General features: G+C 43.8%; 1 protein-coding gene and 1 long non-coding RNA gene across 4 annotated transcripts; both read left to right on the forward strand.

Moving 5' to 3' along the window:
* Positions 1–2,432: 2,432 nt before the first annotated feature.
* LOC144599252 (uncharacterized) lies at positions 2,433–15,169 on the forward strand. Of its 3 annotated transcripts, none has more exons than XM_078410014.1 (4): positions 2,433–2,768; positions 3,593–3,690; positions 3,801–3,974; positions 14,984–15,169. In XM_078410014.1, the coding sequence occupies exons 1-4, from the start codon at positions 2,708–2,710 to the stop codon at positions 15,026–15,028; spliced, it is 378 nt and encodes a 125-aa protein (XP_078266140.1). In that variant the 5' UTR covers positions 2,433–2,707; the 3' UTR covers positions 15,029–15,169. The 3 variants fall into 3 exon arrangements, with proteins under 3 accessions (XP_078266140.1, XP_078266141.1, XP_078266142.1); XM_078410015.1 differs by having other exon boundaries at positions 3,596–3,690; XM_078410016.1 differs by lacking the exon at positions 14,984–15,169 and adding an exon at positions 7,694–8,078.
* Positions 15,170–16,818: 1,649 nt separating this feature from the next.
* Positions 16,819–19,023, forward strand: LOC144599253 (uncharacterized). The gene is made up of 2 exons (XR_013547983.1): positions 16,819–17,216; positions 17,742–19,023. It is a non-coding gene; the product is annotated as an uncharacterized LOC144599253 (long non-coding RNA).
* Positions 19,024–19,500: the final 477 nt, after the last annotated feature.

Genomic DNA, 19,500 nt, shown 5'->3' on the forward strand with positions numbered 1-19,500 from the left:
GTTAGGGGGTTGCAGGGTGACCTGGACAGGTTGAGTGAGTGGGCACATGCATGGCCGATGCAGTGTGAGGTTATCCAATGTGAGGTTATCCACTTTGGCGGCAAAAACAAGGAGGCAGATTATTATCTCAATGGTGTCAGAACCAGGGGCCACAGTCTTAGAATAAAGGGGAGGCCATTAAAACTGAGGTGAGAAGGAACCTGAAGAGGGATATGGGCCAAATGCAGCCTAGTCGGACGAGTGTAGATGGGGCTTGTTGGTCATTGTGGAAAAGTTGGGTTGAAGGGTCCGTTTCTACACTATGACTCTGAAGACCTTTATTGAGGTCCTTCATGATAGGCTAGTCTGGAAGGTGAGATCACATGGAATTAAGCTAACTAATTGAATACAAAATTAGCTTGGTGGAAGGAGTCAGAGGGTGGTAGTAGAGGGTTTTTATTCAGGTGGAAGGCTTGTGACTGGTGGTATGTCACAGAGGTCAGTGTGGGTCCACTGTTGTTCATCATCGAAATAATGCTTTGGATGACAATGTTCATAAGGTCATAAGAAATAGGAGTAGAATTAGGCCATTCGGCTCATCAAGTCTACTCCGCCATTCAATAATGGCTGATCTATCTCTCCCTCCTAAGCTCAACTTAACTCAACTCAACTCAACATCATATCCAAACATGTCTTTCACAACCTCCTCTCTTCCAAGACTCACCCCTGATATTTTCATCCATCAATTGAATTTAAAGATGGAATTAAAGATCCATGGAATCATATCTAAAATTGTTCTTTCTAACTTTGTAACCCTTGCTTTCCCTCTCTCTCCATCCCTCCCCATCCCACTTCTCCAACTAGTTTCACTGTCCTCCTGATTTAATTGTACTGAATGCATGCCTCGTTTTCACCTTCCCCTCAGTTAACAATGAATCATTCTACATTTTCCTTGAGCCGCGTCCCCTTTGATCATTCATTTTCACACCTTACCTTTCCATATCTCTATATCTCTTTCTCCCCTGACTCTCAGTCTGAAGAAGGGTCTCGACCCAAAACGTCACCCATTTCTTCTCTGCAGAGATGCTGCCTGTCCCGTTGAGTTACTCCAGCATTTTGTGTCTATCTTCTAGAATTCCACGTTAGCCTATTAAGTAGCACTTTAATAAAAAATCCTTTGGAGTCCATGTCAATTGTATTTACCTCATTGATCCTCCCTCTTATTTCATCAAAGACACATGATCAAGTTCCTTAGAGAAAACTCCCTCCAGGATTTTCTGCAACTCCTCACCAATTTCCTTACCCCTAGCCTGAGGGTGGGAACATGCTATGCTGGTGAGACCAGGAATATTGTGTGTGGGCCTTGTCTTCTACCTAAGGGAGTTTAATGAGAGGTCACCTGGTGGATCCTGTAATGGTGGACAGGCATGGAGAGGTTATCATTTGGGGAGAGGCTGAGAGTGGGCTAGGTCTGCATATTGCTAAGTTTAAGAGAGAGAGATTGCATTGAAACAACCAAAATATTTACAGGGCTTGGCATGTTAGATGCATGGATGAAGAATATGCCGGCTAGGGTACCTCGAATCAAGAATCAGAGTATGAAAATAAGGTGTCAGCCGTTCAAAATATTCTATCTAAAATTTTAGTTCGTTCACACTTTGAATATTGTGTGCAGTTGTGGCTGCTCCTTTACAGATTATGTACAGTTGTGGTTGCCACATTTCAGGTAAGATAAGATAAGATTTGAACAGAGTGCAGAAGATGTTTGGAGGCACAAGGAAGTGCAGATGCTAGTTTAAAAAAAATATGGCATGGAATAATTTAGCAGATTATGCAGGTAGGGTCCCATCTGAAGAAGGATCCCGACCCGAAACCTGTCCATATTCTCCAGATATGCTACCTGACCAGTTGAATTACTCCACCATTTTGTGTCTTTTTTGCAGAAGATGTTCAGCAGGATCTGCCTGGTTTGGAGTGTATTGGCGATTAGAAGTTGGACAAACGTGGAGTGTTTTCTCTGTGGTGTGGGAAGCTGAGAGGTGGCCTGGTAGACATGTATAATATTATGAGAGACAGAGATTTAGGCTGGCAGAATCTTTGTTTCCAATAGTAGAGATGACAAATACTGAAGGGCATAGATTTAACGTAAGAGGTCGGAAAGTTCAAAGGAGATGTATTTGGCAAGTTTTGTTTTGCAGAGGGTGTAGGTGACTGGAGCACGTTGCCTGGGGAACTGGTGGAAGTGGTACAATTACAATGTTTAAGAGGCATTACGACAGAAATGGGGATAGGTGGCGAATAACCATGTTCGGAAAAATAATATTAATGTAAATTGGCATCATGGACGGCGCAGACGTGATGGGCCGAAGGGCTTCACGTTCACCACTGTTCAGTGGTTGGTGAGCAGATGAATCAGGTTAGGTCATTATTGTTAGGGACGAGGAGGATATTTTTAACAGATAAAAATAAACAAGCAGTGCAGACAAAACATGAAAAAATGAGGAGAATTTACCGTTACAAGGAAGCGTTGCGCCTGGGAGTAAATTATCGGAATAAATCTCCCTGTTCTGATGGGAGTGGTTGGATGCTTCGAATTTCACTGCGTGTGTTTGGGAAACTGCAATCTGGTTTTTTTTGATCGACAAAACTCACTGCTGTAGTGCAGACTCGTCAGACTGGAACATCAGCTGTAGTGCAGACTCGTCAGACGGGAACATCAGCCGGGGAAATGCGCCACCTTGCCAATAACTACCAACTGAAATTTGTTCAGAGACCGGACGATATCACAGGTAAAAATACTCATTCACAAGGAAATAAGAGCAGACTCCAAAGTAGCCAGAGCAAGGTCAAAAATTAGGCTAACAGTTGTTTACAACATCATTTGGTTCTGCCTTTGAGTGTTATTTTTTACACATTTGTCGATTTGACATATACTCTTTTTCTAGTGCACTAGTAATTAACCATTCCACATTCTCCCTGTGACTGCATTTGTTTTCTCCAGGTGCTCCGGTTTCCTCGCACATTCCAAAGAAGTGCAGGTTTGTTGGTTAATTGGCTTCTGTAACTTGCCCCTAGTGTGTAGGATGCAAAAGTGGAATGATATAGAATTAGTGTATGGGTGATCAATGGTCAGCGTGGACTCGGTGGCCTGAAGAGCCTGTTACACGCTGCATCTCTAAACTTAACTAAATTATGGAATTAGCTTAATTTGGCGTCGTAGGCAGTGCAGAACAGGTCAAAGGACCTGTTCCTCTGCTGCACTGTTCTATGTTCTCCAATGGCGAAAAACCCGCTAACCCCTTTCAAATCACACCAGGATACAGGCGAATTAAAACTGTTTTATAACCAATGGAAATTCTGCTTCTTTATTCATCTACATTTTGACTAAACAACTTTTCACTAAACAAGATCAAATTTCCCCAAATTATTCTGTCTTGTTTCATCGGTGCTGGCTCGAAGGGCCGAATGGCCTACTCCTGCACCTATTGTCTGTTGTCTATTGTCATCTAATCAAGTCGTTTTAATGAAAATACCTCTCGAGAATTTTTGGCTGGTCTATTCTTTATACCCAAGGCAGGTGGTGTGGTAATTCTAATGAGATGTTCTGTTGCAGGAGATGATGAACCAGGTGTTTTCAGAGTGGAATTGTCTTGTGGACATGCCACAGACCCCATTTCGTTCACTGAGTGGTGTCGGAGCCTTATGGACCAGGTGGGCTTTCTCAGGCAATCCATTCTGTTATACTACATGCTTAATCCGTTTTTTAATCGATTGTTAAATAGAGACAATTTTTTGCAATGTAATTTCAACTTATTTTCCAGGGTCACATGAAATTTCACTGCCCTGCTTCAGCGCATGGGACTAATGGAAAGTGTAATAAGGAATGGTCATACCAAGAGGTTCGTACATGTGCTCTGCTCTCTGTCGAGGAACGTCAGGTATTTGAAGAGAAGCTCGGCCTTCTCTCAGCTGCAAAATACTGCGAATACAAACAGGTAAACGGCAACTAGCATCTTACTCTTGGCTGGTAATATACCGGCTTCATCACCAAAACTGAGGAAGTTGAAATGTTGTGAGGAGATGCAGAAATGAGGTGATATGCACGGAAAGGTGGTAAACATATTTAAGAAATTGTCTACATGTTACTGCTATTTAATGGGGGGAAATAAATAAATAATAAAGTTGAATTTTTTCAGAAGTTGAAGTTTCCCAGAGACTCACTTTTCTGGAAAAGGGGGCCAACAGATTATTTTTTCTTATTTCCCTACAATTTCTGTACCCTCTTTTACCTAATATTTCCACAGGTGATTCCTGCACTCTCTGCAGACTCCCTTTCATGGTGGTCACCCATCTACTGTACTTTCTTCCTGTACCTTAGGTGTGACCATCACATTATAACTCCTACACACACTAGGAACAATTTACATTTTTTAATACTGAGCCAATTAACCTACTAACTTGTACTTCTTTGGAGTGTGAGAGGAAACCAAAGAACTACGGGAAGAACATACAAACTCTGTATAGACAGCACCAGTAGTCAGGATCGAACCCGGGTCTCTGGCGCTGTAAGGCAGTAGTGCTACCGCTACACCACCATGCTACCCTTTCTTTCAGTACTCCGTTATTTTTTATCTATTCAGGGTTGTTCTTGAAAAGTAGCGACCTGGGCTCTCATGGGTATAAACTGGTTCTGCATTTATTATTTACTCCTGTCAATCGTCTGTTAAAGGTTTCACTGGTCTACTAATTAAGGTACAGCGATATTCATATTACCATACAGCCATACTAAAAAAAGCAACAAGACACACAACTACATAAAAGTTAACATAAACATCCACCACAGCGGATTCCACATTCCTCACTGTGTTGGAAGGCAATAACGTCTAATCTTCTTCCCTCATTTTTCTCCCACGGTCGGGGCAGTCAAACCATCCGCAGTCGGGGCAATCGAAGCTCCCGCAACCGGCGGTCGAAGCCCCCGCTTCACGGTGATCAAAACTCCCGCGTCGGGGCAATCTAAGCTCCCGCGTCGGAGCAGTCAAAGCTCCTGCGGTTGGAGCTCCCGAAGTCGGTCTCTAACCAGGGACCGCGAGCTCCACGATGTTGAAGTCCACAGGCTCCTGTGGTTGGTGCTCAGAGGTCGATCCCTGGCAAAGGGATCGCAAGCTCCACGATGGTAAGTCCGCAGGCTCCCGCGGTTGGAGCTCCTGAAATCAGTCTCCAGCAAAGGTTGCCAATTCCTGCATTTATCTCCCAGCCCTCTTTGTCCTTAGAAGGTGATGGTGGGCTACCTTCTTGAACCAATCCAGTCTTTCTGGTGAAAACACTTCCCCAGTGTGATCAGGTAGGGAGTTCCAGGACTTAGAGTCAGCAACAATGAAGGACCAGCAACTTATTTTCGTGTCAGGATGGAGCATAACATGGAAGGGAGGGGAAAGTGAGGCCACACACAATTTGAAGGAACAGCACTTCATATTTCGCTTGGGCAGCTTACAACAAAGCGGTCTGAAGAAGGGTCTCGGCCTGAAACGTCACCTATTCTTTCTCCAGAGATGCTGCTTGTCCCGCTGAGTTGCCAGCTTTTTGTATCTATCTCCGAGACATTATTGTTCTTCAACCATTTCTCAGTAAGGACTAGTGTACCTTGCTCTATCTCAACCTCACATTGAATCTACATCTGTTTCTTACTTAGTTTGTGTGTGCTTGTTAAAAGTCTATTAATTTGGCCACATAACCTAAGATGCTCAGTGACTCAAATTCTTTCCTCATTTTTTCTCTTTCCCGGCTTAATTAATTTATAACTAAGTTTTTTTCCCATTTATAGCACTGGAATTGCAATCGCAACCTATTATTCTACTCTTATCTACATACATATTAGAGAAACATTATTAAAACTACCATTTTGAATGGAAGTTGTCAAATTTACATCAAGTTAAGTCAAGTTTATTCTCAAATACAGAAGTACACGTACAATAAAAAACTTTGTTTGCAGCAGCTTCACAGATACATACAACACACAAAAATATAAATTATACATTACACAAATTGAACAAATTATACATAAATTAAATAAAAGAACCAAAAAGACGGCAAGAAACAGGACATTCTTGCAAAACACAGCTTCACAGAAACATTGACCCATACAACACACAAAAACATAAATTATAAATAAATTGCACATAAATTCTACAAGAGAGAGTTTGAAGGAAAAGATTGCAAGAAACAAAACATTGGTGCAAAACACAATTGGAAAATCCCTTCCCACCCAAACCACGCCCTCCCCAGGTACTTTCCCCTGCAACCACAGGAGATGCAACACCTGTCCCTATGCCTGTCCCTATGCCTCTCTCCTCGACTCTGTCCAAGGACGCTGACAGTCTTTTCAGGTGAGGCAGAGGTTCACTTGTATCCCCTCCAATCTCATCTACTGTATCCGCTGTTCCAGGTGTGGACTCCTATATATCAGTGAGACCAATTGCAGGCTCGGCGATTGTTTAGCTGAACACCTCTGCTCAGTCCGCCTAAACAGTCCTCCTCAGTCCTCCCAGTTGCTGAACACTAACTCCCTCTCCCATTCCCACACTGACCTTTCTGGCCTGGGCCTTCTCCATTGTCAGAGTGAGGCCCAGCGCAAATTGGAGGAACATAATATTTCACTTGGGCAGCTTACATCCCAGCGGCAGGAATATTGACTTCTCTAACTTCAAGGAACTCTTGCCTTCTCTCTCTCCATCCCTCCCTCCTTCCCAGTTCTCCGACTAGTCTGACTGTCCTTGTTTACATTTTATCTCTCTTTGCTTTGCTGTTACCTTCTCCTAGATAACATCTTCTTTGATCTGCACCCCCTTTATCTAATTTTCACAACTTGCACTTCCTTATCTCTGTATCTCCCTCTCCCCTGACTCAGTCTGAAGAAGGATCTTGACCCAAAATGTCACCCATTCCTTCTAACCAAAGATGCTGTCTGTCCCGCTGAGTTACTTCAGCATTTGTGTCTATCCAAAATATAGATGTCATCCTGGAGTTCTGTTGCTGAGATGGGGTTAGGATTATCAAAGTTGTCCTAAAGTCCGTGCTTGCCCCACTTGCGGGATGATTATAGAGCATAAGGACATGTGCAAATACATGGTGTGCATCAGATGCCTACTTCCCACCCAATACATAAAACACCCACTCACCCTAAGTCACCAATACCCTTGAGAGCACGTATCTTATTTAAGCTTGTAGTTGTGCAAATTCTCCAAACAAAGCCATTTCCTTTCTTCTTTCTTATGCTTTTGGAAATATGATGGAAATCACTTCCTACTTTATATTTTGGATATCGCAAATAGGATGGATCAAGGAATGGTTGGACACTAAAGTAATGTAAAGGGACATTGTTCCATTTAGTTACTGTGGTAGAAACCTATTTGACCATAGAATTAAATATCAGATGAATATCACCCCAAGAAAACTCTGACTGAACCAGTGTTTGTTAATCGCTTAGAAATTGTGCCTAGCTAGAATTTGTTATTGTGATAATAATTTCATGCCTAAAATGCAGCAATCATTTAATTTATGTGGATACAAATATGTTGATGCAGGTGATGGAATAAGAATAGTTTTGAAGAAGCATAGTTAAATGCAAAGATCCTATCTTTATTCAATAGATTATCAGTCATATATTCTCTTAATTGCTAATTTCATTATCTATATTTTATTTCTAATGTCCCAGGTGCAATAGTTTTGTAGAACGGAAAGACCTGACTAACTTATCAGTGGATTGTGCAATCTGCCTGGCCAATGATGACATCCCTTTTGAATTCTGCTGGCAATGTTTGAAGGAGTGGAAGGGTCCAGCACCACGCTCTGATCGATGTGACAATAAACAATGCACTAACGTCCACCTGCAAGTCTTACAGAACTGTGGCAGAAAAGACCTACCCATGAGCAATGTTGCGGGATGATTATAGAGCATAAGGACATGTGCAAATACATGGTGTGCATCAGATGCCATATGACATTTTGCTTTGCTTGTCTTCAGGCAGAGGAGTTGGCTGCGCCTAACGGCTGCGGCTCTCTGGCAGTCTGTTGTCTTTTTTTCTTTTTTTTTGTTTGTGTCGGTGTTGGGATGGTTTTTGTTTCTGTTTTTGGCTGTGTGTGGGGGGGTGTGTGGGGGGGGTGGGGTGGGGTTGGGGGGTGGGGTGCGGTGTGGGGGGTGGTGTGGGGGGTGGGGCGGGGGGAAACCTTTCTTTTATTAGGTCTCTTCCCCGGGTCGCAGCTCGCCCGCGGGGCCTTCCATCGCCCGGCGCGGCTCGGCTGCGGGACTTAACATCGCCGGCGCGGCTCGGCCGCGGGACGTTTCAGTGCCCGGTGCGGCTCGGCCGCTGGACTTAACATCGCCCGGTGCGGCCGCGGGACGTTTCAGTGCCCGGCAAGGCTTGGCCGCTGGACTTAACATCGCCAGCGCGGCTCGGCCGCGGGACGTTTCAGTGCCCGGTGCGGCTCGGCCGCGGGACGTTTCAGTGCCCGGTGCGGCTCGGCCGCGGGACGTTTCAGTGCCCGGCGCGGCTTGGCCGCTGGACTTAACATCGCCAGCACGGCTCGGCCGCGGGACGTTTCAGTGCCCGGTGCGGCTCGGCCGCTGGACTTAACATCACCCGGTGCGGCCGCGGGACGTTTCAGTGCCCGGTGCGGCTCGGCCACGGGACGTTTCAGTGCCCGGTGCGGCTCGGCCGCGGGACGTTTCAGTGCCCGGTGCGGCTCGGCCGCGGGACGTTTCAGTGCCCGGTGCGGCTCGGCCGCGGGACATTTCAGTGCCCGGTGCGGCTCGGCCACTGGACTTAACATCGCCCGGTGTGGCCGCAGGACGTTTCAGTGCCCGGTGTGCCTCGGCCGCTGGACTTAACATCGCCCGGTGTGGCCGCGGGACGTTTCGGTGCCCGGGGCGGCTCGGCTGCGGGGCCTTCCATCCCCTTGCGGGGGCTGTGCGTGTCGTTTGCCTCGGTAGGGGTCGAGTTGCCTATCCGTGGGTGCGGGGGGAAGAGAGGGGAAGTTTTGTTGCCTCCATCACAGTGAGGGGGTGTTTGGAGTCACTGTGATGGATGTTTGTGTTGGGGTCGGGTGTCCTGTGTTCTTTTCTTTTTTGCTGTGTCTTGTGACTGCTGAAATTTCGTTCGGTGTTTGTGCCGAGTGACAATAAAGTGTTGTTATATACATCATCCACCCACCACACTAATTGTTCTAGACCTGTGGCCCCAAGGCAAACACGTATACCTGTATGGAATCAGACTGTAAAAAAGACAGAAAATAAGTCCGCACATCCCACTTCAACTTACAATCCACATAACATTCCCAACCACGCTCTCAATGTAAACGTACTTCCCCCCCGAAATTCCATTCCACGTAACATTCCCAACCACACTCTCAACGTAAACGTACGTCCCCCTCGAAATCTCATTGCACATCATCAAACTTCAAATCCCTCTTTAAATTCTGATAGACATTCCAATTGCTGTACAATTCTGTAACTCAATGATCTGGGTAAGAATTAATGAAGGCATAAAAAAATTTTTTGCATGATAAACATGTCTCTTCATTTTGTGACACCTTTCTATATATAATGGTGGGGGAAGGATCATTGAGAGCCTCATTAACTCTACGAGTATTTCCTGCGCGTAGATTAAATCTTCCTTCCTGGTTTTTTTTCGTTTTAGAGGTACTAACATGTAAAGGGTACTAACATGTAAAGTGCAATCGGTGTGCGAATATTCAAAAATAGGCTGGTCCATTAAGTAGTGGCCATTTTCAATTGTAATGTTCTTCAAAATTTATTCAAATGCTTTTTAAAAGGCAGGATTGGACAAAACAAAATTTGACAAAAGTACATTTAAATGACACAACAAATATGTCTTTGATAAATAGAAGTAGGTAGTGGCAGTTAATTAATTGTGATTTTAGATCTGCAGAACTACTCTGGGCAAAATGAATAGAATTAAGAATTTATTTGAATTATAATTTAGCTAATTGTAGTTATGTACAGATACACCCTGAGTTATGCAATGGGCGACTTATGTAAATTTGCACTTACGTAAACAATTCTGTACTCAGTCCCTCATGCAGTCAAGGGAGTTTGTAATTTGAAGAACACTGTACGTTCATTAAGGTTTACATTGGAAACAGGGTGGCATTAGCGACAGTGCTTACCCAGAAGGCCTTGCACCACAGAAAGTGCCCTAATGGCGAGAATTGGTGATCCCGTCAAAAGTAAAATCTGACTAATGTAAAGGTTCACAGAACATAACCCTAACTTAAAGCGGGGAGTGTTTGTACATGTCCTTGTACTGAAAATTTAAATATGTAATATATGGACTTTGGAAAGCATATGCTGTGATTATGTTAGTGGGAATTTAATCAGAATGTTATTGTGGAATAATATTAAATTACACATTGGAAGATATATGAGAAGTAATCATATGTGATAAATATCATTTTAATATCTTTAATAACTTTAATATCTTTTAATATCTCTAATATCTTTAAGCAATATTTAAACAGACAAATAATTATTCAGTTGCCCGATAAGTTGTTCACACAACACTTTGCTTTTTACGTTCTGTGATTCAATTTCAATAAAATATAAAATGGAATGAAAAATAAAGTAATTAACATTGTGTACTCCAAAACCTGAGATATTAATTTTTGACCTCATGATCTGCGCTGTTTGGAAGTCACTCGTGGAAAAGCCGACCTATCGAATGATTCTGAGCCCTGCTTCCAAATGACTTGAATGGGAACGCACCTGAGATAGGTTCCCTTTATGTAATTGATATACCAACATTTATTTGACTATCAATCCACCATGCACCTACCAACCTGCAACTTGAATCCCTCTTAACCTCAAAAGGATTGGAGGGTGTGCCTGGAGCAATCACTGTGATGGCTGTTTGTGTTAAAAATTGTAATTGTGTGTCTTGTGTTCTTTATTGTCTACTGCCGGACCCTGACGTGAGAGGACGCTGGCGCTATTTGATCGCCGCTTTTCCGTCAGGACAGTTCGTTTGTTTGTTTTTATGTCTTGACTGTTTTTGTAAAGCGTCTTTGAGCATTTGGAAAAGCGCTATATAAAATAAATGTTTATTATTATTATTATTATATGAAGAGTGGATGTGGAGAGGATGTTTCCACTTGTGGGAGAGTCTAGGACTAGAGGTCATAGCCTGAGAATTAAAGGGCGTTCTTTTAGGAAGGAGATGAGGAGGAATCTCTTTAGTTGGAGGCTGGTGAATCAGTGGAAATCTTTGCCACAGAAGGCTGTGGAGGCAAAATCAGTGGATATATTTACGGGAGAGATGGATAGATTTGATAGACTGGTGGAGTAGACAATAGACAATAGGCAATAGGTGCAGGAGTAGGCCATACGGCCTTTCGAGCCAGCACCACCATTCAATGTGATCATGGCTGATCATTCTCAATCAGTACCCCGTTCCTGCCTTCTCCCCATACCCCCTGACTCCGCTATCCTTAAGAGCTCTATCTAGCTCTCTCTTGAATGCATTCAGAGAATTGGCCTCCACTGCCTTCTGAGGCAGAGAATTCCACAGATTTACAACTCTCTGACTGAAAAAGTTTTTCCTCATCTCCGTACTAAATGGCCTACCCCTTATTCTTAAGCTGTCACCCTTGGTTCTGGACTCCCCCAACATTGGGAACATGTTTCCTGCCTCTAACGTGTCCACCCCTTAATAATCTTATATGTTTCGATAAGATCCCCTCTCATCCTTCTAGATTCCAGTGTATACCAGCCTAGACGTGATGGGCTGAGCGGCATAAATCTACTATCACTTATGACATTATGATTTTACCAGCACCACTACTAAGTTGATGACACAAAACCTCCACACATTGTGAGTAATCCCTGCACTAACTGCTGAATCTCTGCAGATTCCTGATTTCACCCACACCCATCCAGATACTCATTCATCTCACGGATTTCAAACGCACATGCTCATGATCTCCAATAACCAAATCTTTCACTCCAAACCTTTCACGGTGGCGCAGCGGTAGAATTACTGCCTTACAGCGCTTACAACGTCAGAGACTCGGGTTCGATCCCGACTACGGGTGCTCTCTGTCTGGAGTTTGTATGTTCTCCCTGTCACCAGGTGGGTTTTCTCCAAGGTCTTTGGTTTCCTCTCACACTCCAAAAATGGACATGGTTTGTAGGTTAATGGACTTGGTATAAATGTAAATTGTCCCTAACGTGTGTAGGATAGTGTTAATGTGTGGGGATCGCTGGTCGGTGCGGACTCGGTGGGCCGAAGAGCCTGTTTCCTAGCTGTATCTCTAAACTAAACTAAACAAAACACTGCACCCTCTACTAAGGTAGGTTCCCATTTAACTCTTATTCTTGTTATGCTGGCAAGCCAGAAGCTGTGTTCTGAATTATGAGTAAGATAGCAGAAGTTCTCAGAAAGAGCAAATGATAATCACTATTATTCTGTTTACTAATGTTGATTGAGGTAAAAATATTATCTGGAAGAACTGAATAAATTCACTAGCATCCGATAAAATAGAAACTAAACCCACTGAGTCCATGCTGACCATCATTACCCTTATTCACACTAATTCTATGTTACCCACATTTGCATCCACTCCCTGCATACTAAGGGCATTCTCCAGAAGCTGCACATCTGTGGGATGTGGGAAGAACTGGAGCACCGGGATGAAACTCACGCATCAAACCCACATGGTCACAGGAGGAACGTGCAAACTCCATGAAGGCAGTATCTGAGATCAAATGTGAGAGGGCAAATGTGGTAACGTTTCAAATGAAAATCCTCTGAACTTTCAGTATATCAGTCAATTGTCAGGCTGGGTAAATGGCTGGGCAACTGACATGAGATATTCAGTTCCCTCTCTACTTTGCAGTTAAAATGTACCATTGACAGGAGGCTCCATGAAGCTGAATGCATTATACATTTTATAAGTTATGAAGATTATAAATTTTAGGCATTAAATGGCATCAGCTTGGTTCAAATATTATGAATTGAGTACTATGATGCTAATTGTGTTTTTAACTGCAGCTTTAATTGCGTTGGGCAGCACAGTGGTGCAATGATAGAGCTGTTGCCTCACAACGTTAGAGAACCAGGTTCAATCCCAACTATGGCACTGACTGCGTGGAGTTTGTACGTTCTCACTATTACCACCTGCGTTTGCTTCAGGTGCTCCAGTTTCCTACCACATTCCAAAGATGTGTCGGTCTGCAGATTAATTGGCTTTGGTAAATTGCCCCTAGTGTGTAGGACACAGAAGTAGTGTATGTGTGATCGATGGATGGTGTGGACTCAGTGGGCTGAAAGGCCTGTTTCTGCGCTGTATCTCTAATCTAAACAAAACTAAGCCTTAATATAAATATCTGCCGCTAAATAACAAGGATTTGCAGAAGCTTGTTCGTAAAAAAAGACACAACTTTCTGGAGTAACTCAGTGGGATAGTCAGCATCTCAGGAGAACATGGATAAGTGACGTTTCAGGTCAGGACCCCTTCAGACTTAAAAATATATATATTATTGTGCAGGAGTAGGCCATTCGGCCCTTCGAGCCAGCACCGCCATTCAATGTGATCATGGCTGATCATTCTCAATCAGTACCCCGTTCCTGCTTTCTCCCCATACCCCCTGACTCCGCTATCCTTAAGAGCTCTATCTAGCTCTCTCTTGAATGCATTCAGAGAAATGGCCTCCACTGCCTTCTGAGGCAGAGAATTCCACAGATTCACAACTCAGGCAGAGAATTCCACAGATTCACAGACTTTATCCAGTTATTTTGGCCCCACTTTGACAAACTTGCATTCATCCAAATTTTGCAGTCTTCCCTCACCTAGGTTCTTGTTAAAATGTAGTAGGTGCATTCACCAAATATGAGGATCCACCATAGAGTCCAGGGGTGGGGAGGACTGGCTGGAGATTGGCACTTTGCTACAGATGGTGGGGGTCAAGGTATTGATGAGGTAGGGCAATTTGGAGAGCCAAGAGATTTTGTTGGTGTGGGGTTAGGCTGAAGAGTCAGGAACGCATAATTTGTGGTAAGATTGGTAGGTGGAGAGGGGGATGGGTAGGATAAATGAACATCACCTGAGGGTGCTCTAGTGGTTAGCAGTAATAGTTTCTGTCTTGTTTTAAGACCAGAGCGTTGTTTTAAAACCTGATTGTTCACAAAGTGCTTAACGAGAGACTGTAGCCTAGTTTTATTGGCAATACCCAAAAGGATAGTTCCACTGGGAATTAAATGATTTATTGCATGTTTGATGTAAGCACAATTTAACGCAGACTGAGAAGTGTCCGTCTGAATATTTGAACAAAATATTGTAACATTTAACGAAAGACCTTTGACTTATAATAGTATGTCTCTGGCCTCTTGTTTGCAGTAACTTTCTGCCTGTGTTTCCTGTAAGTGGTGTGCAGACTAGTTGAATGCTTTGTATGCAGTCTCTTGTGGTTCTGGTACAGTTATTTTGAAATGGGGCTTTCAAGGCACTTTTAGTTAGTTCCCTTCAAACACCTTTCTCCCCTTCTGCATTTGCAATATCATGCAGTCACAGGGAGAACATGCAAACTCCATATATTCACTAGAATTTAGAAGGATGAGAGGGGATCTTTTAGAAACATATAAATTCATTAAGGGATTATTGGACAGGCTAGATGCAGAAAAAATGTTCCCGATATTGGGGTAGTGCAGAACCGGGGGTCACAGTTTAAGAATAAGTGGTAGGCCATTTAGAACTGTGATGAGGAAAGACTTTTTTCACCCAGAGAGTTGTGAATCTGTGGAATTCTCTGCCACAAAAGGCAGTGGAGGCCAATTCACTGGATGTATTCAAGAAAGAGTTGGATATAGCTCTTAGGGCTAACGGAATTAAGGGATACGGGGAGAAAAAAGGAACGGGGTACTGATTCTGGATGATCAGCCATGATCATGTTGAATGGCCTACTCCTGCACCTATTTTCTATGTTTCTATACAGATTGCAACCGAGGTCAGAATTGAACCCGGGTCTCTGGTGCTATGAAGCAGCAGCTATACCAGCTGCACCACTGTGCTGCCCTTTGTCCATTTGGCAAGCAGACTTCTAAACCACACCCAATTTGTGTCATTCTGTTTTTGACTCTTGAGTTTCTATTTACTGGAACTTCAGTTTAATTTTCATCTACATTATTCTACTTTAGTTCACTTAATTCAGCTTTCCCAGATATTTGGTTTAGGTTTATTATTGGAACTCTAAGGTCTCTAAGACCCCCCTTGATTATGGCTGACCATGGGTGATCCATCCTGTTTGTTGGCTGCTTGCTCCAAACCTCGGCTAGAGCAGCGTCGATGTGTGGTCGGATGCAAGCCTGGGCGATGTCATATGAAGGACAGGCTGTTGCCCATGCAGCACGTTCCCCCCTCTCCACGTCGCTGATCGATGGAAAAGGAACAGCAGAGCCGTTACAGTTTGGCACCAGCGCCATCGCAGGAGCGGCCAGAATGAGGTTGTAGACAACGATGAACTGTCTTAGGGACTCTGACTCCGGATTTTTCTTGAGGTTTACTCCTGGAGCCTTTTCCATGACTGGAAATGGTCACAGGGCAGTGGAGGTTTTAGATCAGAGTTGTCCCACTCCTAGATGAGCTGCTTTCCCAGGCTGATGAGCCTCATCTGCCAGAGACTCGTGGGGGCAGGTGCGTCTACCTTCCCATCTATAGCACCTGCCCACTGCAGCCTTCATCCGCCTTCCCAGCCGTTGTGATGCTCCACTAAAGTCAGTCATCATCCTCCGCCTGTTTCACCGTTGAAGTCTTGGTTGGATTGCTCTTTGTCAGGGTCTCCCCCTCGATCTTACCGCCATGGGTGACCCTACCAGGAGCATAGCTCCAGATGGCATCGCTCTCAGGATCTCAGGACCACACAAGCTTCTCCACCACGACAAGGTGACAATCCAAGATGGCACATATACTGAGGTACAGCAAAAAGCTTCATTTGCATGTTATCCAAACAGATCAGATATATCATACATAAATACAATCAAGTCAAACTCAAGTACAATAGATAGAGCAATGGGGGCAGGTACAGAGTACAGAAGATAGAGTTCAGCATTGTAGCGCATAAGTTCCTTAGACAGTCCAATGTCCATAATGAAAGTAGAAGTGTATCAGAAAGTACCCTAGCTAATGGAAGGACCATTAGAAGCCTGTTAGCAGAGCGGGAAAGTTTTTCTTGAGTCATGAGAGGAATATAATGGGTGAATGCACAGAGTCTCTTGCATAAGGGAACCGAGAACCAGAGGACACTGTTGTAAAGTGAGAAGGTAAAGCCTTACGAGAAACCTGAGGGGTAACATTTTTACACAGTGTATGGAATAAGCTGCCAGAGTGGGTAGTTGAGGCAGGTACTATCACAATGTTTAGTACACATTTAGAGAGTTATATGGATAGGATAGTTTTAGAGGGATACTAGACCAAGTGGACTCATTGGGCCCAAACCTTCCTGCATTGGTGCAGCACCCTCTCCTACCCCCCCCCCCCCCCGCCCCCCTCCCTCCCGTCCCCTCTTCCCCTTCCCCCTCTCCATCCCCCTCAACCCCCCTTATCCACCTTCCTCCCCCCTACCTCCCCCCCCCTCCTCCTTCCTCCCTCCCTCCTCCCTAGGAGATAGATTTAAACTTTAAAATGTGAATAACTTAAAAAATATAACACCGATTTCAATAAAACTGCTTGCTTTACCATTAAAGCGGTGACGGTGAGTAAGGTGGGCCTAAAATTGTCAAGCTATCGTGTACCGTTTTGCCTGTAGTTCGATCGCAAATAAACAAACAAACAAACGAGAGTGTTAGTATATAGATGTGCCAAACTCAGGTAGATAGGACATGTTGGTCGGTGTGGTTGTCAAGTTGGGCCGAAGGGCTTGGCTCCACGACGATAGTTCGTTGTACTGTCATATAGTTGCAAAAGAGTTGCGCGGTGCTGCATTCCTTGTAAACACGCGGAAAGCGAAAGTGAAACCTTTGTACAGTTTTTTTAAAAGATTCTGCGAACTAACGAAGCGATAACAGAGCCGTCCACGGTCCGGGGTGCGGCGATGGGGAAAACATATCAAGTGTTCGTGATCGGCCTGAAAGGAAAACAAAATACTGTTGATATTGGAGAATCCGAAAATGATTTCAAAACGATGACAGTCCTAAGTTTAAAGAAGAAAGTGATGCAGAAATTGCTAACAGGTCCGTGAGTAAAATGTGCCGTCTAGCTTTAAAAAAAACCGTACTGGGATGAAATCGAGAAAGCAGTTTGTGTAATGGGGGTTGAAACATTTGGAATGGCAACATTGCATGCCATGGACTCGAAGGAAACGTGGTTGCGTGTGTGACTAATAAACGGGTGACTATAAACGGGACCAATGCTGCCTGGGTGTAAAGGCGAAGTTAGACGGTTTACCAAACAAGGCGGGCACAAGGAACTGCAGATCATGGTTTACAAATCAAAAGTGCTAGAGAACAAACTTAGCTGGACAGGCAGCATCTCCATAATGGACAAGCCACGTTTCGGGTCGGGACCCTTCTTCAGACTGGTTGTTGCTGGGGATAGGAAGCTAAAAAATAGGTGTGGAATGAATGGGTGGATGGGTGTGGGGGGTAGACAAAGCCTGGCAAGTGATCGGTGGAAAGGCATTCAGGATGGACTTGAGACAGTGTTCTTTTCTTCTCCCCCCCCCCCCCCCCCCTCCTCCCTCCCCCCTCTTTCTGCAGAGATCGGGAACACAAATGACCTCCGCCTGCTTTTTGCCAAAGAGGAACTGGAAGACGAGAAAACGTTGGCTGTTTACGGGATCCAGGACAGATCCACAATACTCGCCGTAGTGGGTCTGGTTGGGGGGGGGAGATGAACAGCGAGTGAGATTCTCACCCGTGAAGAAATCGTGTGGAAATGAAAATTCTAGGGAATGAACCGCGATGATCCCCATCTCGATGATCCGAAAATGGCATCACAACGATAATCTTAACAACCATACAAATTATGCTATCCAAAGTACCTTAGTATTTCTTTCAATATGGAGGGTTAACTATTGGTAACGATTTATGCAGAAGAGCTTTAACTTTTCACCTGTTGTTCTATACACTGTATTCTCATCTGTAAATCAATCCTGCATTGTCTCAATACTTTATTTGTATCGTCACTGGAATAGTCTTTGTATTTTCCCAAATGCACTGCCTATCAAGTAAACACAACGAGGCCGTTTTTGTATGCATGGTCTTTGCTCAAAACTTTATTTTCCTTTATCCTTTATGAATAAATATTTTAAATGTGTGCAGTGTTGTTGGACAAGTACACGATTGGTGTTTAAGATGGGAGGTGAAAATATTGGAGAGCTAAATGTGGAAAGATGACCAATGAAGGCAAGCATGCCAAATAACTTCATCGCCATTGTTCAGGGAACTATGCACTTCTACCCCTAGCCCTTTCAGTTCTACAACATTTTCCAGGCGCCTGACATTTGTTGTGCAAGTCTTGCCCTGGTTCAACTTACCAAAATGCAACATGTTGCACTTGTCTGAGTTCTATTCTATCCCCATTCCTTGGCTCACTTTCTCAGTTGTTCCAGATTGTAATCCTAAATAACCTTTTTTACTCTCCACTCTATCACCAATGTTGGCATTCGTCATCAACTTTGCCCAGTTCACTGTAGGGCAACAATGCAGGAACTACTGCCATTAATTGCTCCAATATATACTACTAGTCTCATAAAGAGAAGAAGGAAGCTTATTATTCTATATTTTGATGTTTATTTATCATGAACATTTAGTCATTGTATCCAGATCCTGCTCTGATTCCTAGTCAATCCACACATGAGATTTTACATACCATAGTACTAAGAACATTAAAGTAATAGTAAAATCACAAACAATTTCACTTATTCATAAAGGCTATGTTTCTGCCCACATATTGTTATTGTTATTTTCAGAAAATTGTATCACATCTTGTTATCATTTTACTGTTGGTCAAGTAAAATAATAAAATTAAATAACTTTGTCATCTTTTCCATTGATTCCCTTACATTAAATATGTGTGTAGTTCAGTTACCCTTACTCTTCAATCTTAGGCAGATGATGGATTTGGCAAAAGTGAAACCCTTATTCTCTGCGCTCAGTCATGTTCTACGATTCTTTCTGTCATAAGGCGAAATGGCCCAAAATTAAGTTAAACAGAGCATACGTTCAATGTGACTAGTCATCTGACAACACACAAACACAAGCAAATAGGAGCAAGAGTAAATCACCCTAAACCTGCCACACAATACAATATGATCATGGTTGGTGACTTCATTTTCACTTCTGTGCCCATTCCCTATAACACCTAGGGGCGACGGTGGTGCAACGGTAGAGTTGCTGCCTTACAGTGGCCAGAGCCAGAATAGTCAGGTTCGATCCTGACTGCGGGTGCTGTCTGTACAGAGTATGTACGTTCTCCCCGTGAACTGCTTGGGCTTTCGCCCTGATCTCCGGTTTC

The sequence above is a fragment of the Rhinoraja longicauda genome, chromosome 13 (genome assembly GCF_053455715.1).
Source record: "Rhinoraja longicauda isolate Sanriku21f chromosome 13, sRhiLon1.1, whole genome shotgun sequence".
In the NCBI taxonomy this organism is placed as follows: Eukaryota; Metazoa; Chordata; class Chondrichthyes; order Rajiformes; family Arhynchobatidae; genus Rhinoraja; species Rhinoraja longicauda.